Consider the following 27,064-nt stretch of genomic DNA (forward strand, 5'->3'; position numbering starts at 1 on the left):
AACAATAGTGTTATTATTTGTTATTAAATTTGGGGAAATAATTAAAGGCATGTGTAATCTAATGCACACTTTGTTGACGCGCGCGCGTTTAATTATCGTTCTTTAATTATTCTTAAATAAACTCGCTATTGAATGCTGGCAACAATAAGAAAATGAAGGTAAAAGAAAGAAAAACGAGAAAAGTATAGAACGACATAAAATCAATTGATCGTACATCGTTTTCGATCGTTTATCGTTTCACGCGGGACCTATGGTGGCGCGGTACTAAGCGCGCCGGAGAAAGTGCTGAGAAATATTCACTAGCAGACACGTATCTACGTTCGAGGGCAAAGAAATAAGTCTTGAAACACGATGCAAGTGAAGGAGAAAGAGTACAAAGAATTTGCGCGGCGGTTGAAAAAAGAAAGACGAACGGGGAGAAGATAGCAGCGGAGGGAAAGAAGCCACGATGGCGAGAAACGAGAGCGTCGCGTCGCCTCGCGTCGCGTCGGACAGCGAGAATAAGCGAGACCGAGAGATGAAAACGGAAGGTGGTTGGATAGAGAGAGGTCAAATGGGTTGTCGGGGTGTCGCGGGAGAGCGGGACGCGATAAAGAGAAGGGAGGAGGACGACGGCGAGCGAGAGGTGGAGGTTTAGAGTGGTTCAGTTGTAGCGGCACCGTGGCTGAGATCGGACGTTCGTGTCCATTTTCCTGGACTCGGTGTGACTCTCGCACGCATTAATTGTTCGTTCCGTTTGTTTTGTTTCGTCTCGTGGAGATTCGCGCGTCCCGTCTCGCGTGTCGTTCTCTCGTTCACCGTTACCGTTACCGTTATCGTTATCGTTACCGTCACCGTCACCGTCACCGCAGCTGCCGCCGTCGCTGTCGCCGCCGCTGTCGTTGGCGTCTGACCAGGCGCTCGGCTCCTCCACTGCTCGCGCGCGCGATTCACGCGGCATCCGTCATCATCGTCTTTTCCACCGTCTTTTCACCGCGAGCCGGATACTGCTGACTAAGCTACGATTTATCTCAGCGAACAATACCGATTACATAAAAAGACTGACAATGACTCGATATTATGTCGCGATGGCATTGTTCGACGGCTTCTTCGTCGCTGGCTGAATCTGGATTTATGTACATAAGATATTGCATATCGTAATCTCTGTAAAAAGAAACAAGAAAAATCCACTATTTCACGCTTGTTGACGCGTGACGAGTGAAATTGCGTACATTGCGTACTCATTTTCGAGTCTCGACAAGAGAAAAAGAATCCTAGCTCCAGTGCAATTGCGAGTTCAATGAACTAAGGGCTGCACGGGCGGGAAGTTTGGAAGTCACGCAGGAAGGAAGCGAGGGAGCGAGGGAGCGAGCGAGCGAACGCGATCCTCGAGTCCGAGTGTCGAGTGTAGTTATGAACAAGTTTCTCTCGGATTTGATCGCGTGGAACGCGATCGCAAACGGGGGATATAGAGATATAGAGCCTGTGCAGTCTGCGCAATTTGTGCACGATGGTAGTAGCTGTCGTGCATTTTCGAATCGTATCCCGTGAAAAGTCGTGCGTGCCGCCGCCAGCCGCCACCGCCGCTCAGCAGCATGGCATGTCGGAAGCGAGACGGCATGGGCGCGCCGCCGCCGCCGCCGCCGCCGCCGCCGCCGCCATCGCCGGTGCACCGGTACGGGTAACCAACCTGCGACGTTAACGTTATGGTAACGTGAATCGATCGCCTGATTTTCGTTCTCCCTCCATACCATCTGTCAGGGCAAGAACTCGCGAGCGGCCAGACGTGCGTGCACGTCACGAGTGTATGCCGGTGATTCTGCCGCGCCGCCGCCGCCGCCGCTGTCGCCGCCACTCGCAAGCACATTCGACGCGACGACGCTACGCGAGATACTCTAGATACGCTAGATTCGAGATTCCGTTTTTGCCAATTTTCTACACTGTACAACATTTTCTACTCATGTAGTAATTACACATTTTTTTCGAAAATCTTTTTCCACTTTCCAAAAAAAAAATCATACGCGACGAGCTGCGCGAAGAGCAGCACGTGGCCGCAGAGACGTTGACCGAGCTGTGAATTACGAAGATAGTGTCTATACTGTTCTATAAAATTTCCGCCTGGCAATTATGTGCTGTCGATTGCGACAGAAAAACATTATAATTAGAGAATACGTTCTCCGATCGAGAATCGAGACTGCCAAGATTGTGAAAAATGATTGTTTCTACTTTGTACGACGATCACGTCGCTCGGGATTCGTCGATCGGAACTGAAATGCAAATTGCCGTTTGATTACGAAAAGTTTTATTGCAGACGGACGGACAGAAGGAAAGAAAAAAAAATAGGATTATGTGCTTATACGCGAAAGGAATTGGAGAGTAAACAAAGAAGGTAAAAGATTATCCGTGTAAACCGTCCTTAAAGATGTTAGATGTTAGGTAATTTGTGAATCGCAAAGGCAGATAAGGATAAATGTATTCCTTTTACATGATAAGAATCTTGATGCGCCTTTATGAAAAGATAGAACTAAACTTTTGTCTCTCGCTTCGTTGAAAATTAAATTGCTGTGCCATATCGTTCACATTTTGAGCGCGCCTCGATAAATCTGATTCTCACACAAAGGAAGCTGACATAACTGACTGATTACCTATACAAAGAAGGTGAACGGGAACTCGAATCGTTAACATCTCTACTTTTCGATGGTTTATCACGCAAAGAGTCCAAGATCTCTCGTGGCGAACCGCAGCGCTCGATGCGCTGCACGCACACGCGCGATATACGTGTAAGAGATAAACGGGACCCTGCGTTCTATGTAAACGTATATATTTTAACTAAACTGTTAAAACATTACGTAAACTTTGCGTGGGTTGATTACACCAATATCGCGCATCGTTTTCATCACGGCAGTGTAATCAAATTGAGGAAATATATTGACCGATAACGCCGATAAGAGAGAGAGAGCAAGCGAGATTTAAGTTAATTAAGTGTGATAGTTGCGAAAATGGAGTCTCATAAGTTTCTATACTTGAAGACGAGAGGATCGACAAAGATGTGAGAAAATAAGACTGAGTAACCAAGATTGACGACAATGTCTAGACCAGGCAAAGATCCTGTACAAAAGTGCCACTCAGATCCGGGTGCAGCTGGCTCTTCGTGTAGCCCGAGCAAGAGAATTTCACGGAGACAAGTGCCGTGTATTCCGTCCTCGCCAAATACACGCAAATGCGTCTTAACCTTGGACGGATACAGTTACGTGATCGGTGAGTAGAGACGCGACCTTTTATAAAGATGTTTCTCTCACTAAATAAAAACTTTGATTTAAAAGGGTCAAAACAGTTGGTTTAAAAGTCTACACAAACTTAAATTATTCTTTGCAAGTTCCCTCGCGAAAGTTGCATGCTGTTTGCGTTTGCAGAAAAAAGCTATTGGTCCCTCAAGTCTAATTATATAGGTTTCCTATGTGCTAAAATCTAGGTATTGGAAAGTTTGCGTTCTAAAATCTGAAATATTCAGTACGAAATCAATTTTGATGAACGTTGATTACTTTCGTTGCGAAAGTAAAGTTTGCAATTAATTGATGTTTTCATCTAAATTGTATAATAATAGTTTAAGAAGGAATACCGCATGTGACGAAATGATGATATTCATACCTGACGTATAGAAACGTATATGTCAAAAGCTCTCGCTAGTTACAGCAATTCAAGATTTAAAAACTTAAATTACATACATTGTTCTAAAAATATAAACTTAATTTCTCTCAAGTTTTACCAATTTATAGTCCATGTTCATGCATTATACACACGAATATTCTTTCCTCGTATAATAAATTTCTTTCCTCATACATATTATATATATTTAACCTAGTATACATTTAACGATAAAAATTTTAATATTTTCTCCTTTCTCAATAAATTTCTTTCAACTCGGGTAGCAAGCTGACGTTATTTGTCAAAATGACGACAAGTAACGTCAGTTTACTACCTAAGAAATTTATATATAGTTACAAACAATTACTCTTCGCATATATATGAGTAAAAAAATTATATACATCCGTTCTTTACGAAATGAATGATTTGAGACAAAAGTTGTGCAACTAACGATATATTATTCGTAAATTCGTAAGTCGATGTTTTTCACTACGCCATGTATGTACATGATGTTATATGATTATTTCCACGTGATTGTTATTCATTGCAACGTCATTAAAGAATGCGCTCGACGGTCGTAATCAATGCATAGTAACAATATAATTTAGAATTAATCTGACGTTTCTCCATGATTTATATGCTAGTAGCGGAATACGAGCTGATTGTAATTACATAATCTCGTTATTAATAATTAATTTTTCTTCTTCCGTATACAGCCGTAGTACGTACAGCTACAAATTCCGATCGTAGAATCTCGCTGTGCATGTCGCGTATCGTATGTATCGCGTGTATAATGTCCGAGAACGTAATCAGATGCCCAACCGAAAAATCGCACGCGAATGTGCGAGAGCAGTTATTAAGAATTATGCAAATCTGTCGGCGGACCGTCGCGCCGCGCTGTACTGCATCGTGTGAAGCGTTTTGCATTTATCTTGCATGCATTAATGTGACAGAGAACAAGAGCGAGAGAAACGTGTTTCCGTCTCTTCTCGGTACACCTTATTTTTCTCCCGGGATACAAGAGAGAAAGAGAAAAAGAGAGAACGCGCATTAATATGGGCCACGCATATGGTCGCTGCTACCACAACTCGACAACTCAAAAACTACTATCATTAAAGCGAATTCAAAAGAGGTTGTTCGCGAAAAAGAAAGAAAAAAAATACAGGTCATCTGCAGTTAATGAAAGACGTATAATACGCCTCGTTTTAAAGAGACTTTTATTTTTACGATCCACTTATTTCCTCTTTTTCCTTTCTTTTTTCTACGCGTACTTCTGCTCGTTTAGATCTTTTCGACGATATCAACAAATTTACTTATTGTCACATGTAGTAAATACACGTCGTACACGTGAGACAAGAGAGAATAACCTGTGTTATACTTTGTTCTTATAATTCCGTAGAACATTTTAAATACGAACGTTCGCTGGAAAATCTCGTAATCCGTAAAGTCTTCGGTTACAAAGTTCGGGGTCAGAGATGAGAACTCTTTAATAAGATTAACGTCTTTTATCGACATTGATCTTTGCATCGTTCTTCTTACATCCGACTTAAGTCGGCTTTTCTCTCGATTTATTGCGAAGAAATGAATGCATCCGTTATTTGTGATTATTTGCGTGATTAAATTTCTCGAGTGTCTATTCATTTTCTCTAATATACGAGTCAAGGGATACGATAGAATTGCCGCAGCGTCTCTAATTTGTGGATTTAATTAATCCCGTGACATTTGACGAAAGAGAATAAATTTGATGTTCTATTTCCGTTCTCGATATCTGTTATCATACACAGATCGCTACATTATCCATCAAATTTCTCTGACATTAGTCACTGCACAAACATGCAGTTACAAATAGCATGTAAATTATTAATAATTTAAGCTAATTCAACAAAAATATGTGTCATGCTCAAAAATTTAGTGATCCAAAATTTATAACTGTTTAATATATTCTCTCTCTCTCTCTCTCTCTCTCTCTCTCTCTCTTTCTTTGTGTATTTATCTATACAAGTATTATGTTATGTACATAAGTGTTATAAAATAAATGGACGAGAGAAGAAAGTACTCGTTCCTTTAGTCACAGAAAGTGACATTAATTGCGCACGGTCTAAATATCATTGTAACAGTCTTTCAATATTTACATCTATCCGTTAACATCCACTTATTCAATCGATTGCACATAAATGTCGCGTTTTAGTCGGTCAGTTAATTGCCTCTCTCATATTGCTCTTGCATGATTTATGTCTACCGGACATAATGAATACCCAGTTATTTATTCTCTTAAAAAATATTCGTAACGTGAAGGCTATCATTTTTTAAATAGACATTACGTATCGTAATATTTTTTTACCCGTTTCAATTGGACCGCAATTCGAAAGAATGTCTTTACTTACATTATTATTTAAAAAAAATTAAATCGTTATCACAAATATTTAATAGGAAAAGTAGATCAGAAAGCAAGATGGATGGATATTGTTTTAAAGCGATAATCAAGTTATTGAAATCTACTTTGATGGGAAGAAGTTTGTTGCTCGCGCGTCGTTAATTAAGCCGGCTTATTGTATCATTTCGCGCATCTGTTATTTCCCAATATATTTTATCGATTAATTTTTCATTTACTTTTTTTTACGTATTGGGAGGAACGTTATTATGGACAAAGAAATTCATTGGTGTTTGTTTTCATATTTCAGTATCATCTCCTCCCAATGTATATTTGCGAATCGAAATTTATTCCTATGTGCGTGTAATGTCGATAAAATTGGAAAAATATTGATTAAATAGTCCTGAAGCAATATTTTGTAAAAAAGATAAACACTTATCGGCAAACATTAATCTCTGAGTGGATTTGCCATTAAAAAAAAACTCCATTTCTCCTATCATGATGTACGGGGACGTTTTATTTTATTTTTATCTTTCTATATATTTGACACGAATTAATTTCAAACATTTAGAGAGAGAGAGAGAGAGAGAGAGAGAGAGAGAGAGAGAGAGAGCATAAAGCAATCATCTTTTTTTGTTCAGAATTAAATAAATATGTATAGTATTATATGTAGATGTGGCATGTAAATTTTATTCTCCGGAACAAAGATACTAGCATATTTGAAAAATATCCTAAAAAATTAAACATACTTTTTTTAAATCAATAATTGTTTCTGAATAAAAAATTATTTGATATACAAAAGAGCAAATTATTTTGTGTAAATTACTTTTATGTACCAATTTTCTCTAACGAATCCTCACAAATTAATAAAATTATGCTATCGCTCGTCAATGTAAGCACACAAAATATTTTCAGTACAGTTAAAATGAGATTATCTTCGACGCGTTCGCGCGCATCTTGATTTACATTTTATTTTCTGTTGCTAATATCGACGACACATACAAAAGTAATTTTTAAAGAAAAAGATTCCTAATTATTTAACCTCTTTTTAAATCATACCAGTAGCGGGACTTCGTAACTCTTAACGATAGTTATCGGTATCGTTGCGGTATCGATGCATAGCTTTTTTATCGTATACAACATCTGAGTAACGATAATATAACGACATCGATACTGTCATTAAGAGTTACAGAATCCCGTTGCAGATTTAGTTTTCGTTTATTTCGAGAAGCACTGTGACTAGAGATCTGCGCACGTGCTATTACGGTTCGATGAATCCTATTATTTGATAGGAATAAAACTCCCTTCAATTTAGCGATGTCTATTGTATGAGATAGTATTGACGTTTACTCTGTCCCAACACCTGTCGTCCAGTTATTAATTGTATAATATTGAACGTATCTATAAGAAATGCATCTATAAGAAATGCATCTATAAGAAATAATCCATGAAAAGTCCAAGAGATAACAGCATTTAATGATAAAATACAAACAAATTTATTTGTTATTTCTAAAAAATATATTTTTTTATATTCTTTTTATATTTTTTATTACGCTGAAGATGACTCCAAAGCGAGTCGAAACGTTTGTTTGCTTGTATTTTAGATATGAATAAATTTTAATACTTGATCTAATTTTAATACTTGTGATTGCGTACTTTTACCCGCGCTGACTTTCATTAGCCTATTTTCCATTTATTAATTGTGTTTAAATTTTGAGAGTCCGAAACTAATTAATTGTTAAAAAATATGTATGAGACTGTGTTTGAAAGTTAGATAAAGCAGTACCGTACTAGTGTTGGATATATTTTAGTTTCAAAATAGCTTATCCACAAGGCGTATTTTGCGTCTACAAAAGCGACGGCATGTCACAGCAAATTCTTGTAGAAGTAGAAAAGAGACTACGACAACTGGCCAAATGTTGGTAGGAACTTCCAACTCCAATCAGACCGTAAAACGACTACGCGGAACAGTGACTAAACTTAGAAAACAGTTTCGTTGGTCTCGTCATTGGGATTTGTTTCGACTAGAAACCTTACGAAATCTTTAAATGTTTGTTTGCCCTTTCTTTATATTGTAAAATTCGAAACTTCTTGTTTGGAGAGAGAGAGAGAGAGAGAGAGAGAGAGAGAGAGAGAGAGAGAGCGTTTTATTTCGGTTTTGTTTCGGTTATATCGCTACACAGAAAGAATGCTTTCGTCGAAATACAGATTTAAAAATATAAATTGTGTTGGATTATTAAAATAATTACATTGTACTGAAAAAGAGATTTGGTAATTATTATCAAATTTAGTAGCTTTATTAAATCCTTTTTTTAAGTGAAACGTAATTATTTTCAGATCTGTATTTAGGCAAACAAATAGGAATATGGATCTAAAGAAACATTTTTCTCTGTGTACAAAATTAATTTACTCCATTTCAGTTTTATACTGTTATCAAAATACATACATACATACATAAATACATAAATACATACATACATACATACATACATACATACATACATACATACATACATACATACATACATACATACATACATACATACATACATACATACATACATACATACATACATACATACATACATACATACATACATACATACATACATACATACATACATACATACATACATACATACATACATACATACATACATACATACATACATACATACATACGTATATACACACACACACACACACACACACACACACACATACACACACACACACACACACACACACACACACTTTGTTTTATATTAATTTGCAATATTTATTTTGCAATGATCATTTCCTTTCTACACTCGTAATATATTACAATACAATTTACAAATTGCATTTAAATTGTTCTGCATCATAATGATATAAGAAAGATTATAAGTTTCATATTAAAATATAATGTATATACCTATTTAAAATATATGCTGTATGTGTATTAATAGTCTCGTGAAATCAATTTTAATTGTTTTAACTTCGTTACTTTCAATTTGTTTCTAAAACTGTTAAAATTTGCTGGCAATTATCCGAGGTACTGGTTGTACTCGAAATATAGTACATCGTGAATTATGTATTAAAAGAAATCGCGAAGACACCCAAAGTCGGAAATAATTTAAAATTTAAATTTAATCATTAATCGTTATGTAAAGGCCCGTGAGTTTTAAACGAGAATTCAAACTTCTGAATAAAATAATAAGCAACAATAAAAGTTTCAAAGTATGTTATGGTAGAGTGTGTAATTAAATTTATTTTTAAATCAAGTTTGGTAATGTAATGTTTGTAGTACTATTTAGTTGTAAATATTAGGACGTAATAGTAATCGCTGTTACGGCTGTGTTGTGCAACGCGATCCGTTCTTTTTACGAGTATATTTATGTAAATAGAGTAGATATAAGATAGAGATATTATTACACAAAGGTTACACAAAAATTTGCAAGTTTACACACTAGAGAGATTGGGGACAATAAATCATTTTCCTGCAATAGCGTAGTTCGAACGTCTTCTGTTCGAGAGTAATATCGATGTTCCTAGCGAAATGCATAATTCATGTTTTGAAAGCGCGGTGTTGAGAACGGATGCCGTGAGGCGACGACTCCATCCGATAAGCAGTCCGTTTATTGTCCACGTCAATTGCGATTATATGCCGAGCTGTTACGAATTTCGCAAATTTATTCATACGCATATTAGGAGGTAATACCCGTTTGAGATATTGGAATATCGATTGATTTTATTTTGATTATCATTAATGAACTCCTTAAATAAGCTGAAAAAGTGTACAAGGAAGAATATAACGATTATATTTTTAATATTTTATTAATAATATTATTTTTGTGTACATTTTTTTAAATATTTGTATATTAATGAAGCATTTCCGCAATGTTGTTGGATTTGAATTTTATTTATTTCGTATCAATATTTTTCTATCTCAAATTACGATTTTTTAACGCATAGTATATGTATGTGCGCATTATACAATTAATTATTAAAATTATATAAAAATTACTTATAGAAATTTTAATATTAAGACAGATAATAGCTGAGAAAATAATTTTTTTGATATAAATAATCTTTATCTTTGTATAATTTTTGCGTGCTACAAAAATATTGATACAAAATATTGGATATTTAATAAACTACAACGTTTTCGTGAAAACAATACAATTGTAAATTTTTATAAACAATATTAGGTATAGTTTTTTAAATTTATTTCTTTTATAGATATCATAATGTTGAATTTACAATATGTTTATACACATTATAGTTTTTAATGTTTTCTATACATGCATACGTATATTGGAGTTTGAAATATTTTTCACATACTTTACAGTTATTTATCTATTCATACACATTACGATATTTAGTTAATATAAATCGACTCGATTGTAGAATCGGAAAATGACAGAAGACATGTTTCTCTGAAGATTAAAATGTCACCATCTAATCGGATTCAATCAAGTATCGCCATGAATACGAAAAAGAAAACGTGAAACCAATAGATAAATTGTGAACTCAATGGAAGACGTACGTCTTGGCAGATTATTTTGTCGAAACTCTCTCTCTCTCTCTCTCTCTCTGCCTCTTTCTCTTTTTCTCATACGCACATATACATACGTACACATACACCTGCCATTTGATTCTGTTCTCAATCTCTCATAAAGATTTTCGCGTGTACGCGAGATTTTTTTTCCATCAATCGGGATTAGATGTAAAAATTGGGTCTCTAGTTTTGCTACCCGTATAACGAATTATCGATTCACTCGCGAAGGCGAAAGAAATTTTATGTTCGGAAAAAAATGTTTTACTCACATACGCCAAGCAGTTGCTAAAAAAGGATAGACATAGAAAAGATTTATACAGAAGAATCTACAATTGGTGCATTGAATAAAAAAAAGTCGATAAACTTTTTAGATTTAATTTGTGTGTACACGTTGAAAAATAAGTTTGTTACGCTACTATATATTGATAAATTGCATACATTGTGTAATATTTTTATCATACTTTGGAATTCAATGTTTTTAGCGTATTTTGTAGAGAAAAAAAATTTAATACTGCACAGAAAAAAAATTAGTATCAAATTAACAATTCATTGTTTTATATACAAGCAAAAATATAAAATTTTCTTGGAAGAATTTATAATCTTAAACAGACATAATTTGCTTATACAAAGAAAAAAAAATGTTTTTTATGTAAGCAAATTATGTCTGTTTAAGATTATAAATTTTTCCAAAAAGATTTATATTCTTGCTTATATATGAAACAATGAATTGTTGATTTAATACTAATTTTTTTTTTCTGTGTGACATTATTAATAGTTATATAATTAACAAAGTCAAACAACACTTTTTGAATGTAATTAGTAGAGTAGTTTGTAATTGTAATATTTTATAATTATAACGAGCAAACATCTCGTTAGTTATTATCAAAGAAAATAATAATAATAGAATTATTTGAAGAAAAGCAATATAACTTAATGAAGTTTTAGAGCTGGCTGAAAAGGTTATACATGATAAAATCTGTCGGTATTAACTTTGTTCTGTACATTTTGAAAAATAAAAAAATATGAGATAAATTTTGTTATAATATTGATAGATATTATATTCTTGAGACTTTGAAATAAACATGAAGACTTATACCGCATTACGAAAGATACGAGTTGTAGATAATTGTCTGTTATTGGTCTATTGGTCTATTATTATTTGATATTGATTTGATAGGTTTTTGTTTAGTTTGGAAAACTTTCACGGTATTTATTACGTTATACGTATTACTTATTAGCATCTCATTTTCTATGTAATACTATTTTTTATTATTTGCTAAGAATGATATATATTAATGCAGGTTATTATGTTTAAAAAAATTGAAACTTTTTATAATGGATCTAATATTTAAACGTAATAATTACTTACAATTAGATTTATATACACACGTACATATTGTATGTACATATACATATATATCGCTTTTAGATTTTACTGTGTTAAGCCGTTATATTATATATTTCCGATAAAACGTGATTAAAAAAATATATATGCAATATAGTTGTGACGACTAAAATCAGAGTGAAATCTGAAAGTGATAACTATTCGAATTACCTTCTCGTTTCGAAATTCTCAAACAATGTGCAATTACGTTAGGTGGATATATGTGACAGCAGCGTTATTTTTATTGATACTTATCACGAAGATGAAAAAGATAAAGCACGGATGACAGATAATATAACACTGTGCGTCTGGACGCTTGATGAATTTTTTTCCGTTTTTCTCTTTACTTTGAAGATCACCCATACCGTCATTGTCGGAATCTATAAAACTGCGAGAGCAAATTTGATAGAAAACCAAATGTTTCTACCATCTCTGGTTCATAATCTTTTCTGAAATCGAAATGTCCGTCAATAGCAGACTTAGGAGGATAAAGCTATGCTGCGGTTCGTGTATCTTTATGATTACGTATAGTACGTTTTCCGATTTTCCGACACGCAATTTATATGTGAAGCTGACGGGTATTAGAAAAATGAGACGAACGTTTTTCCAAATAAGTTGGAAAAATCTTATAACCTGTATTTATTTGAAAAGTAGCATTGCGCTGGTGATATAAATCGTGGATAACAATTTTCTGTTTTGCGCGAATAAAATTTTATAAAGCGTGATTCTTCTGAAGACCAACGGCGAAATACAAGCTGGAGAAAATAAAATCATCAAGGTCAGGATTTTTGTTGAACCTGATAAATTCAGTAGAAAAAAAGGAGAAAAACACAGACAAGTAAAAAAGAAAAAGACTACAGAAAAAACAGTGTGCAACTGTATTTTTATACTGTTAATACCAATTTCAATGGTATCGTATATATTATACAATTAATTTCTTTCAGAGATTGGCTTTAAACTTTTAGCGATCTGTTTTCGAAATTTTGTTTTGCGCATAATAACAACGGTTTAGCTTTTTTACTTTATTTTCTCACTCTCTTATTCAGTATGAATTTCATATTAGATTTTTCCTGTGAGAAAATTTAATTACACTTTGTATTATGTGTCAGTTTGTTTACTAAAAATTGAAAGATTCAATCTTTAATTAAATCACAGACAGTTTTGTTTTTCTTTAAAAAAAAGCTTAATTAGGTTAATTATTGTACACTGACGTTTATGTTAAGGGAGAATATTTACTTTAATTATACTTGACTAGGTGTGTTAATAATAATGAAATCTCGACAATTCCATAGTGCACGGTAATCTTCTGTTCTCTTGTTGATATTGATTATCTTTTGTTTACAAAATTATCGGTGGCACCTAGATAATCATAGACGATATCTAGTGAGGTATTATCAGGCCCTGACACTCATTGTGTTGCGAAAACATTTTTCAACATTTTACTCTTTCGTAAATGGAATACACACGCATTTATTAAATAATTATTTAAAGTTAAACTTACTTTCGATGATAACTGTTGTATTATCGTAGTAATATTTATGTTTATTGTTTAAAACTGATTTTATAAAAATAAAATTTATAAAATGTGATTTAATGTAATAATGCTAAAAGCAATGCATGTTGTATTTTAATAAATAAAGTTGTACAAATTACGCAAGAGGTAATATTATATTATTACACTACATAATTCCAATGAGTAAAACAATATTTTAATAACATTTTTAAAAACATTTTTCGCAAAAAAAAATCGGGAATTTTTTCTCGAAAATTTCCAAACGGTTAGTCATCCAAGTCACGACTCTGGTGAACGTTGCTTCACCTCCGTGATCGCTGCAAACTGGATCCCTCGTGATGATCTGTGAACACTTTTTATGCTAATATGTGTATATAACTGATAGATTAAGTAAATATATATTATCGAAAAGATGAACTATGTATAATTAAACCATATTATTTATATAAATTATTTATATAAAAAATTATAATTTTTCTACTGATTTTTACAAATGCGAATTAGCATCTGGAATAACTTTTCTGTTATTATTTGTTTAAGAATGCAACTAAAAAATATGTCAATATAATACAATAATTAAATTAAGTATGAAAAAATTTTTGTTAACAAAAAACATTTAAAAAACATTAAAAAAGTATTGTCTGCTCATTGGGATGTAGATTGAGATTTCTTTATTCATAAATCTACCTTGTCTATTGATACTGTTGTAAAATTCTTTGATACAATTAATATTTGCCCTTACTTTTCCTATCTGAATGTGTAACCATTTATATTAAAGAATTTTACAACAATTGCAAGCTGTATTTTCCGCTAAACGCAGCCAATTTTTGATGATATATGAATAGCGACTCTAAATCTTTATATGTTTGAAATTGTGAAATTAACATTTAATTATATGCCAAAGAAATTTTTCTATTTTATTTTTATTCATATTTGGGATTAAATATTTGATTAATTATTTAAAAACAATGTATAATTTTAAGTGGATCTTTATGATTCAGAGTAGCTGTCATATGTATTATAGGCCTGTTTTTTATTGCTGAAGTAGTGCACATTCTGCGTTAAAAATAATATTTAGATATATGTTCAAAATTTGATGAAAGCAAGAAGAAAAAGCTAGTGCAGTCCAATGCAGCAATAAAAAACAAATCCTACATATACTTAATTTTCTGATACAATACAAACGTTTTTCTTTTATTAAAATAATTTTATATGTTTAAGTATGATTTATAATAAAAACTTTTTTAAATTCTTTATATACATACTTACATATTATATATATTATGGATTAACCCTCCCTAGGCAGGGTCTTTTTTGTTTGAAGCGAAATTCTTAATCTCAAATTTCTTTGCTCAAATTCAAATTTTTATTAAATAAAAGTTTTAACATTAAAAAAGTTAGTTATTTGATAATGTAGGAATGTAGAAAAGTATTATAACCGTGAATTTTTCTATTTTCCCTTTTTCCTATTTTCTATTTTCTATTTTCCCAGTTTGTACCATATGACACAGAGAGACGGTCAAAGGACGTCTTTAGTATCGACTTAGGATTTGAATAACCTAAGGACGTTCTTAGGCTCGGCTTAGAACGTAGACGTCCCAAGGACGTCCTTAGGATCGACTTTGTACTTGGACGACTTAAGGTCGTCCTTAGACTCGGCTTAGGACTAAGACATCCCAAGGACGTCCTTTGAATATAGTGTGCTGTGTGGGCGACTTAAAATTACGTCCAGTGGGTATAATGTAGGCTATATATAGAATTCCTCTAGTTTATTTAACATTCCTCCGGAAATCCTGAAATTGTCATCCTAGTATAATGTCCTAAGTCCGTTCCATTATTGTCCCGGGACATTCAGGACGAATTCAGGATCATCCCGAGAACGCCTTGTGCTATTAGGGATTGTTTCTTTTTAAATTTATATAGAAAAAAATCAGAGACTTTACAAATATAATTACATGTTATGTTTTATTTAGAAACAGGAATAATTAAGTTGCAAATTTTATAGAAAATTTTATATAATTTTAATTTAGATTTTAATTTAACAATATTGCATATTAATAAATTAACATAATGCTTAACATAATTAGTACACATCATGTATATAATATTTTTTATAATATTAAAAAAGAACGATCAAATCGAATTGGTCCTACAAAAAATGATTTTTTTTTTTTAATAAATCTTTTAGTGATTCTTGTAAAAATTAATTATGGCATATAATAATACAATTTTTATATAATTGATATTTAGGCATTTGTATAATAAATTTTATGTCAGTATTGATTTGAATAACAACTATATCATTTATACATTTTTATAATGTCGCAATTGCAATGATCATTGCTTTTAATCTGAGATTTAAAAATGGTGAATCTTCTCGTGTGAGAATTGATGACATAATATTCTCTTTGTGAAACATAATTGGTCGGCAGTCCAGAATACGTTAAATGTCCTAGGGGTCTCGATGAAACGTATAATGATATAATTCAGCTTTCGAGAACAGGTATCGACAAATGTTTTGGAAAACGAAACGAGATATTAAATTCAATTTTTATCTTTTCGGCCACTAACGCAGAGAGATTTAACCCCTAAGGATTTGTTGAGAATGATTTTTGCGTAGTATGATACATTTATATGCAAACAATAAGAGAGTACATGTAAAAATAAACTTTGATAGTACACGCCGCATAAGTAGTAATATAAAAAATATACTGACTGCTTTTTTTAAATTTGAATTTTATTCCAGAGAGAGAGAGAGAGAGAGAGAGAGAGAGAGAAATATATATATATATATATATATATATATATATATATATATATCATAATCGATCAATACATATGTAGAAATTACACTATTTCACACAAAAATATGATAATTGCAGGTTATTATTTTTTATTTAATGTTCCATGTAATATAAATTAAAACATTACATTTTATTATTCTAACACAATCATTCATTATTACTTTTAATACTTGATTGTTATCTAAATTGTTATTTAAACTGTTATATGCGCTCTATGAGCGTAAAATTATTTTTTTCACAATTGAATCTGCGATTAATAAGATAAATATTGATAGAATATCAATAAACAAAACATTACATAAATATATAGAAACGGTAGAATTAGATAATAAACTTACAGTCAATAGAAATATTTTAACAATTGAATAATTCTACCTTTTAATCTAGAGAATTGTAGAAATTATGTTGAAAAATATAGTTTGTTATTCAAATACTCATTCCCATGGCTTTTTTCACTTGGTTTTAAATAGTGCTGGCATATATAACAGCTGCTGATGCAGGAATTTTCACGTTCACAACATCTTCGACGACGTCCCTATTGAAAAGAAACGAAAACATGAGCACACATTCGAAATAAAAAAATAATACATATAATGCTTTAAAATTCGAAAATATATATTTTATTTTATAACGCACGTAATTTTATAACGTACATGCTACATGCAAAGATCAAGTACGCTTACCCAATAAGATGATGAGCATTCGTAGTAGCATAATAAACGTTTAACTCTGATTCGTTAACGAGCGTTGATAAATCAACAGTTTCTTCTTTATTTGCAAAGTTTACGGCTACGTAAACCGATTTCTCTCCATCAGCTTTCCTGTAATAAGAATGCAATAAAAATACATCGTATTTTTCTTATTGACATTTAACTTGAAAAGCTGCGTTCTGAAAAATTATCCTGAAAAATAGATATGTGTGCTAGCGGTGCTGGCACGTAGTGAAGTGAAATGCATTTTGAAACGTCTAAAACGCAATAAAGGACTACTTAACTGCATACTCCTTTCGATAGTATTTATGATATATATTTATTCTACCTGCTAAAAGCGAAAACATTGTCGCCCAATAATCTCGTGTTTAAGGTTCCACGTTTAACTGCAGGCCATTTTCGCAGAGCAGAAACCGCTTTGTACATAGCGTAGTAGGAGTCGTCCCGTTCTTTTTGCGCGGCTAAATTAAGTGTTACGTAGTTTTCGTTAACCGGTAGCCACGTGGAAGGATTTGTGGAGAATCCTAGAATTATAAAATATAAATTAGAGTTCATTAGCAGATAAGTTGTACGATTGTGTAAAAAATAATCGCGTCAAATGGTTGTGCTTTTAGTGTTACATACGATATTATAGTTTGTCAAACACATATCGCCCTTTTCAGGATTACAAATGACAGATCCAAGCTGATAGCGATAGCGTACGTTATAATACGATCGAAGCAACCTGTTTCATCTCGAGTTTTTCACCCACTTTCTTTTCGTAATTTCAAAAATGTGACGCGTGACAAACATGTCGCGCTGATTCTTAATATGTGGGCCATGACACGAGACTGACATCAAATTGCAGGCTCGCTTCGTTTGACATGAACCAGTTTTTATAGTGACCGGTTTCTTAATGGAATTTCTCGCTATTTATTAACAGATTATCAGTTATCGTTAATCGATTTTTGATGAAGAGATCTATTCGAAAAACGTTATAACCAAGAGGCATTTAATTTGATCGATATTAAATTTTCAAAATCGATATAATAATATTAAATATTGTTTCGCGATTTAAAATAATTATTAATAAATTATTAATATTGCGAGGTAACGAGCAATATATTTTTTTTATCATTGATTCAAACATTCTGTTTCTCCAACTAACGAGAGATGGCTCAATTCGTTGAGGTCACACTTCCCAATAATAACATAACGGTCACATGGGACTCCTTGCACAAAATCAGTCGCCATTTGCCAGAGTTTTAATATTTCTTTGCAAAAATTTTACTGGACACACTTTGAGGTCTTTATCATCCAATAATTTTTTTAAATTAGTATTTAACATAATGAAAAAAGTCAAATATAAAAAAATTGCAAAATTTGACTTTTTTACAAAAATATTTATAAAATTTTTAATTTTTGCGATAATTCAACAAAAATTTAAGGGTGTATTCTCAAAATAGTATACTTTCAGATAAAAATTAGTTTCATAGAAGGTTGCTTGATTTTGAATGTATACCCTTAAAGTTAGCGTGGGGTCTTTTGGACCCCTAATGACCTCAACAGATTAAAATTTTGCGATCAGCTTAGTTTTATCAACTTTCGTAAATTTTCATAATTAGTTTTGACAGAAAATAATCAATTTAAATTACACTTTTTAGTGAATTTAACTGATAGATTGATATAGCGATTTTAGAAATTGCTTGGTAAACCGGTCGTACCAGCCGAAGTGGTGTTGTCCCATTGGAACGGTGTCCTTTCGGGATCTCGAGACGCTTTTTCGTAGCCGTCTTTGCCAGCGTTGCAACCTTGCGGATCTTTGGTGTCTTCCCACGAGATCCACGTGTCTTCCATGCCGATTTCTTCACCATTATAAGTTACACCCACTCCCGGAAGTAGTAGAATTATTACGGTTATAGCTTCCGCTCGTTCTCGTCCATAACGGGTGACTAATCGTGAATTGTCATGATTTCCAGCCTGTGGAAAGAATACCTGTACGCTTTTTGTGCAACTACACATCATCGGTTTAATTTATCATTAATTTTAAAAATGAAGTGCAAGATTCGTGTGATATAGGATAGCGCATGTCGCACTCCGCGCTTTAAGAAGAAAACACGACTTTTTACATTAGATTTGAAAGACCCAAACGTTTCTCTCGCTCGACTTACCACCCAGTTAGCAGTTCCTCTCACAGTAGGCATATTCATCATCCATCCATCGATCAAGTTCTTAAAATCGTTTGCTTTGGAATCTCGATTCAGATTGGAAATCAAACCAAAATTGAAGGGAAAGTGTGCGCCGTACACGTAATACTTGATTGTCATCGTCATGTTCGAATAGGCTTCCATCATCATAATTCTTTTATCCGGATATTCGTTTAGCACTCCTCGCCAGCCTTTGACTATTTCGTAGGTACGTGGCTGGTCCTTTGTGTATATTTTGTCCGTATAGCCGTAGTTATTAGAATCTGGATTACCCGTGAGTGGTTCGTCCAGCATTCGGACGTCCTCGCACAAATGTGGTATTGCGTCCACCCGGAAGCCATCCACCCCCTTGTCGAGCCAAAATCTCATGACATTCTGATGAGAACAGAAATGGAAAGAGAGATAAAAAGTATGATATATGTTTGAATGAAGCATCTATGTATCTTCCCGATCTATATATCATCCGTATCTTTGAAAAGTGGATTAAACCACTAGGCTATGTACCATGTTCTTCGAGGATCGAAATAACAGTTTGCATACAAAAAACAAATGAAGTTCTTTAATGACAATATTTTGCTTTGTTTGTTTTTACACAAAATCAAATCGTTAGTTTCTACGAATAAGTGTCTCTTGTCAGGACACAGAAATTTATATGTAATTGTTATGGCATAGTTACCCCGTATTGTCCCGATTAGTATGAATACTTGGAATGAATACACAGGCCGGTATTCATAGTCGATTCTTATATTTAAGATCGTCTTAAGTATCACCTTAAGATACCATCAACCAATCAGAGAACCGTATTAGCATCTTAAGACGTTACTTAAGACGATCTTAAAATAAGAATTGACTATGAATATCGGCTACAGTCACACAAAAAAACAAAAGTGTCATACGCGAGATATTATTAGACCTATGTATCCTTATATATTTTGACGTCTTGAAACCGTATATGACTTCAGAATTGCTCCATCAGGTCAGGATTTTTTTTTACTGGGTTGAATAGCGTGTAATTTTAAAGAACGTTTAGCAATTTTTTGAGTGTAAAAAAAATCGTAATTTGATGGAGCAATTCTAAGGTTATATTCGGTTTTAGGCCATCAAAATACATAGGGATACATTAGATTTAATCTCTCAGCATGACACTTTTTTTTGTGTGTGTGTGTGTGTGTGGCTGTGCTTAACTACACACAAAAAAGTGTCATGTCCGAGAGATTAAATCTATGTATCCCTATATATCTTGACGCTCTGAAACCGAATATGACCTCAGAATTGCTCCATCAGATCAGGATTTTTTTTATCCTCAAAAAATGGCGAAAATTTCTTTAAATTACACTATTTTTGAAAGTAAAAAAAAATCCTGACCTGCTAGAGCAATTCTGAAATCATATTCGGTTTTAGGGCGTCAAAATACATAGGGATACATAGGTCTAATAATCTCTCGCGCATGACACTTGTTTTTTTGTGTGGCTGTGATATTTTTGTAATTTTAAATCAACTTTTTATAAAAAGTTAAATTTTTATTAAAAATTACTCAAATAATTACGTCAAATTAGTCTACTTAAAAAGATAGGCGAAATAATTTATTTATTAATATTTGCCAATAAAAGGCAGAAATTTCTTTTTTTCTTTTTCTACCTCCACATTTAATCTTATATCTTTTTTCCAAATATTCTATTCCATCGCCGATTTTCGGAAGGAGCAACTCTTTTATCTCTGAATACCAATTGCAGTTTAAAAATGTTGATTAGAATTCGAATTGCAAAAAATTTAAAACAGAAAAGCGCATAAGGTTCTCTGTTTAAAATTTTTGCAATTCAAATTCTAATCAACATTTTTAAACTGTAATTGGTATTTAAAAGAGATAAAAGAAACATGATAAAAGGAGAATAGGAGATAAATGATGTTATAATAAATGTTGGAGTTAAATTGAAACAGTCATTAGTTAACTTTAGAATGCTCATATTTTTCCGACGTTATTACAATATTATTCTAGGTAAAAGATTCATCTGTACAATTACGAATTTTTTTACTTTTAGAAAAAAATTTTTGTTAGATATTTTCTGCTTTATAGATTGCAAGGTTTGGAATAACTTGACTAACACATTATTTTAACGTATAAAAACAATTTTGTTAAATATTATTTTTAAGCATAAAAGTTTTAATAACAGTGAATTAGTACCCGAGAGAAAATTCACCCACAGTAACACTCTTTGCTTACGATTAGATAATACTGATTTACACGAGAGAATGATATTACAGTTTCTCTTCTCCGTACCATCTGGCTTTACATTATAAATGTAATACGTTCCGAGAAAAATTTGTGACATAGCGGATTTGAAGGAATTGAAGCTGCGATAAGAAGAAACGTTTTGCCCTTGTGAAAGAGTTTTTATATACGAAAGGAAAGAAATTGAATAGAACCTCGACATCCACGTCTTACACAAGTAGCGGAAAGTGTGTACCTATATGCTGACAAACAATTTTTGTTACATATTATTTAAATCTATGAAACGATTGTGCAACCAGAATGCGAGAGGAGGCTTGTAATTATGAAATAAAACAAACGAAAGACGCACACGGGCGTTTTGCACGACTTGAAATTTCGCCAAGTTTTTAAGGCCAGTTCAAAAATGATTGCAGATTGCGTCACGCGAGCTTACCGCGCTATTCACTCGCGCACGATAGTTCGTCCAATCCGGATTTTATTGCGTGTACCGGTGTACTTAACAACTTTTGGTATTACGACTGGATATTTCACAATTTCACTGTTTCTCAAATTACGCGCGCAGAATTTGATCATAGAATATGAATGCTTGCAAAACTTTCGTGTATTGTAATTCTCTCATGGCAATCGAGTCCTGTAAAGTAAAAAGAAAAAGAAAAAAATTCTCCCACAATTGCCACGAAAAAACTTGACCTTTGGCCTTTAATTAAGTGTGACGCACAATAATTTGTTCGAAAGTAGTTTTATTCCGCGTGACTCTGCCAACTTTTTTTTTGTTCGTTAAATGAGATTGTAATTATCTCGCTTCACGCCCACTGGACATTTGTCATCGCGTGGCGTGCGGTGACAAATCGGACGCGAAGATCACTATTGATCCTCTTCCTCGTTAAATCGCATTAGTGCGCATTGATCGCGCGACATTTTAAGTGTCCACCTTTGAAAAATTGTCAAATTGTACGTCCGTTTCTCTGATTCATTCCGCAAACATAATTTTACGCTCATCGCGTTCGCGTAACGAGCAGGTAATTGCATCCGCTTGCCCCCGTCCCGACGCGCGACAACGCGATCAAAGAAAACACTCGCTCGCATCCGTTTTATATTTATTTCAACGGACTTTGCTTTATCGCGTGAGTTAATTACCTTTAGTGTGAAAAAAAAATACGACGTTGCTACGACCATGCGGTGCGACAGCTGCGACGCGACGCGACGCGACGCGACGGGACGCGACGGGACGCGACGGGACGCGACGTACCGTACCCCGTACCCATGTGCATCGTATCGTTGTTTTTTATCGCGGTCGCGCGCGATTTTTCTGAAACGTCAATAATTTGGAGCAAATTGCTAAGAGAGCGGAAAAAAAAACAGAACGGTGTTTGCTTTTCGTTTCGCAGCGCGACAAAGAATGGAACCCTCTGTCGCGCGCGCACGGCGGCGATGCGATGATGGAAAAAGTGATGTCCTTGCACGATGTATACAGGCCAGATTTATTTTCACCCCTCGTGACATCGACGACACGCTGTCGCTGTAATCCATCGCCCCTACGCAGCTTTGCTGTGTGGTTACCCAAGACAACGAGATAACAAGATAATCCGATATCGGTTTTAATCCAAGTCCCGATCGAGAATCGGATATTTCGTTACCGATAATTTTTTTTTTTTTTTTATTCTTTTATTTTATATTTTTACGCTAAGCTGCAATTGAGCCACTTATCGGGGATTTTGTCTCAGAGTTGTTAAATATGAAATTAATTTGCATCACCCTGCAAGCCGCGTTCCGAGCGCAATAACTGAAAATTTACCGCGACTTCCAGCGTAAATCATCATGTTGTAAGATCTACGCTGTAGAGATTAAACAAAATTTAAATTTTCAAATATATTACACTAATGCGAAATTGCAACGTTATTAAAATTAATTAAATCTGTCAAAACAATTTAGCTGAAACGAAACAGCGATTCAAACTTAATTATAATAGTTCCGTTATACGTACCTTCATTTCATTCACTACGTTCTCGTTTTCATAGTTGAGATCGGGTTGCTCCTTTGCAAATTGATGCAAATAATACGCTTGTCGCTCATCACGCCAGGTCCATGCCGGTCCGCCGAACACACTGACCTATGCGTGCAGATAATCGCCCAATTATCATGTTATATTCGATTAAAGCTACAGAATATAAAACGTCAACTAATACGTAAACATTAGGAATATTCGAAGGGACGTTGTACTAACCGGAGTCTAGCAGTACTGCTCACAATCAGTTTGAATCTATTATTTCACGTTGCAAATAAATACGCCTACACATATGTGTACAATACATATGGTACCAGCAATTTCGAAATTGACGAAACGTTTCACGGGAAAATCGCAACCGTGATGATTAATCGTTGATATTTTTGATATATATCGAATAATGAAGTAAGTTTTTCAGATGTTACGCATCATATGTTAACTTTTCATAAAAAAAATATTTGATAAAAAAAGATCGATCGCATTAACGAGGTGGTTGAAGTGTTCATCTGATCAATTCTTGAACCTACATTGAACCTTTATCGAAGACAACGTAATTTGTATGTACATATTTTACCTATTTTTTTCTAAATTTTTTTTAAATGTTTGTTTCGTAATAATTAATAAGAAATATCTTTCAATGATAAATGTTTCTGCTAGTACAATGAATATGAATCTTTTAACGTTTTTCAATATTTATATAATCACATTGTACGTTAAGGAAACTCGAATATATCTCTTTGAACGTAAAATTAGCTGAGTAAGATTACTCGTGAGCTTCATTGATAATGCAAACTGCTAATAAGCACACCGTGCGACGTTCGATCATTATGCCATGGGCTTAACATTCTCTAATGTTAAGCATTGTTTGCATCACGCTGCGAGATGGAGAATTAACATTAAAAGTCGCCTTTTAATCCTGTTCAGAGAACACGAAAGAGGATACTTGAAATTTGTACTCGTGATAGAGTTCGCGTATTCAGATTTGGATTAATTTACTGACTTTAACAACAACGTCGGCCATTCACGAAGCATGCGAACTCTTGCGTTGCCGCATCGTCAGTTTCCGTTGCTCTTAGTTATGTTACGGATGTAGTTTCAAGTTACTTAATTACTTACCCAATTATTTGGCACCGTAACCGTTCCATCCGGTAGCACCTTGCCTTTATGCCATACGTAATAGTCGGTGTAAGGTTCTATGCTTTGCAAACTTTTTTGGAACCATTCGTGTTGATCCGACGAGTGATTAGGAACGAGATCCATAATAATCTTCATTGACGCATCGTGCGTGGCCTTTGAAAGCGCCTCAAAGTCCTCCATAGTGCCAAATTTCTCTTCGATGTTGCGAAAATCGGAAATATCGTAGCCGAAATCGACCATCGGGCTGCGATAAATCGGCGATAACCAGAAAGCGTCGACATTCGACTCGACGAGATGGTCCAGCTTGCTCATGATACCTGTACATAAAAACTTTTCAATTCTATTCGCGAAATATTTTTCTACTAATCTTGTAGCTATTTTAGCACATGCGATTAAAGAGACATATACATGTACACATAGACGAGTTAAAACGACAGTCCAAGTGAATTTTTTATAGCGAGGGGGAAAGAGATAAACAAGTCGTGTTTATTCCCTTGTGAAAATTTTACTTTTCTCCATTTGGCATTTAAATTTTATTAAAAAATGGCGTTTACGGCGTTTACCACTGCTGCTCTCGTAAAACTAACCAGAAAGCAAAATGAAAGGCAATAACTTTATAAAGTTAAAATATAGATCTAGTTATAGTCTCCTAATGAATAGATGGAAATGAATAGACGATTTAATTTCAACTATTCAATGACTGTTTCTCAGACTTATAACTGACTTAAAGATAGTTATATGTATACGAAAAACTTGTGACAAGTAATTGATACGTTTCCAATTGGAATATATCCGAAGGGAAGAAGAAACTAATTTATTAAGATTTTTCTAAATCAATTCTGTAAGGAATTTGTTGCTACAAGTAAAAACTGTAAATGTTTAAATTTCTAAAATATCTAAACGTTCAGGTATATGATCATATAAATTTAATGACTAATGACGATACCTTACCGCAAAAGAATACAATTTTTTTTTTATTATTGCTTATTTTTAAAATGCTGTGTACGTTATCTTATAATCATGAGTGATATATTTTTATTTTATATACATATAATATATTGCTACGATATTATCGCGAAATTGTTTCTAGAATTGAAAAAATGAAAAAAAAACGTACCTTTAAGATCTCCGACACCATCGCCATCACTATCCTTGAAACTTCTGGGATAAATTTGATAAAGGGACATTGACTGCCACCATTCTAAATCAGATTCGCTATATCCGAGATTAGCCGATAGTAGTATCGCACAAAGCGTTATTATAGCCCTCATTCTTGTTGGAGCTTAAAAATAAATTATAAAGCATTACTGCGAATTTATGCGACAACTTAAATGCCTAATTATATAGTTTCATAGAGGATTAATCTTTAAATAAATAACATTAATTGTAGTTTATTAAATAGTAAGAGACAAAAGGAGAATTTTTTTAAAATGTTAGATTTATGAGAGATAAAATAAAGATAACTGCGACAATTTTAAGTGTAACCAATGACTTAATATAATAGCCAAAACTTTATTTATTTTAACAGATACATTTGAATCGATCATTTAGTAGTACTCTAAAAATATGACATTTTTAATAATAAATTGTACATATTTAAATATTAATAGCTTTAAGACCAATATTTTATTGTTGTATGTACAATAGATCAAACTTTTTATACTTGTATCACAACGTCACAAAATTACAAAATTTCGAGAATTAATTTAGAAACATTTTACTGAAAGGCGTAAACGAAACTTAAAAGCTTTTAAATTTAAATATATATTCTTATCTGTTCACAAGAATTACCTTTGAATTCAAGCTATGGACTGAAATTGCGAACATGGTAACATTATGCATATATATATAATAACCAATACCTAACAAATACAATTTTGCAATGTATTACGTAAGCGATACATCTGCAATATACATCTGTATAAACAGTTATCTCTCTTTATATCTCAATAATCCTAAAATCGTAAAATGATAATGTATTTCAAATCGAATTGCACAAAGTTATTACGATTAATTTAACACTTTAAAAAATATGTCTATTTAAAAATTTGAGAAAAATAATATATATATATATTTTATATATATGTATATATATATTTTTTTTTTAGCTCGTTAAAGGTAAAATAAATTATGTAAATTATTCCTAAAATAATTTTCTTGCGTTTTTTTTCTCTACTTTATCATAGATCTGTGTAATATATATATTTTGAAACATTTTGAAATAACAGGTACTTGATTTCTGTTACTGTATGAAATTTATAAAATAATAACCAGCAGTTAAATTGTTTCTATGAATTTACTTGTTTCTATGAATGTACTTACAGACAATTCGTTAGCTTATGTTCGGACTATAACAGAGACTTTTCAAACACTCGCCATATGCTCTACTGTGTAGAATAAATGAATCTTTCCTCTTTTATAGTCGCATTATGTAATTGCAGTAGAGTAGGGTTGGCAACTGATGAATTCTGCATGAAAACATATGCATTAATATATGTCTAATCGCAAGATAGGCATCTTTGTTTTTTAATCTAGTTCTATCAAGATAGAAAGACTTCAA

General features: G+C 33.2%; 2 protein-coding genes across 17 annotated transcripts in view; one reads left to right on the forward strand and one right to left on the reverse strand.

The window, feature by feature from the left end:
- Positions 1–27,064, forward strand: part of LOC105198448 (calcium/calmodulin-dependent 3',5'-cyclic nucleotide phosphodiesterase 1) — a 100,188-nt gene that overhangs the window by 46,655 nt on the left and 26,469 nt on the right. Inside the window, exon 1 of one of the 16 annotated variants that reach the window (XM_026136530.2) lies at positions 624–3,237. The exons of 14 other annotated variants lie outside the window; for them this stretch is intronic. In XM_026136530.2, coding sequence (XP_025992315.1) covers positions 3,066–3,237 — 172 coding nt within the window. In that variant the 5' untranslated portion in view covers positions 624–3,065. Of the gene's footprint in view, positions 1–623; positions 3,238–27,064 lie in introns of those variants that run through there. One more of the 16 variants, XM_011165158.3, reaches the window with a different exon arrangement.
- Positions 16,308–26,972, reverse strand: LOC105198437 (alpha-glucosidase). Its single transcript, XM_026136539.2, has 9 exons — positions 26,827–26,972; positions 25,622–25,786; positions 24,484–24,821; positions 23,347–23,472; positions 19,097–19,507; positions 18,650–18,905; positions 17,275–17,470; positions 16,920–17,057; positions 16,308–16,771 (listed from the first exon to the last, which is right to left on the reverse strand). The coding sequence occupies exons 2-9, from the start codon at positions 25,773–25,775 to the stop codon at positions 16,699–16,701; spliced, it is 1,692 nt and encodes a 563-aa protein (XP_025992324.2). The 5' UTR covers positions 25,776–25,786; positions 26,827–26,972; the 3' UTR covers positions 16,308–16,698.

The sequence above is a fragment of the Solenopsis invicta genome, chromosome 2 (genome assembly GCF_016802725.1).
Source record: "Solenopsis invicta isolate M01_SB chromosome 2, UNIL_Sinv_3.0, whole genome shotgun sequence".
Lineage (NCBI taxonomy): Eukaryota > Metazoa > Arthropoda > Insecta > Hymenoptera > Formicidae > Solenopsis > Solenopsis invicta.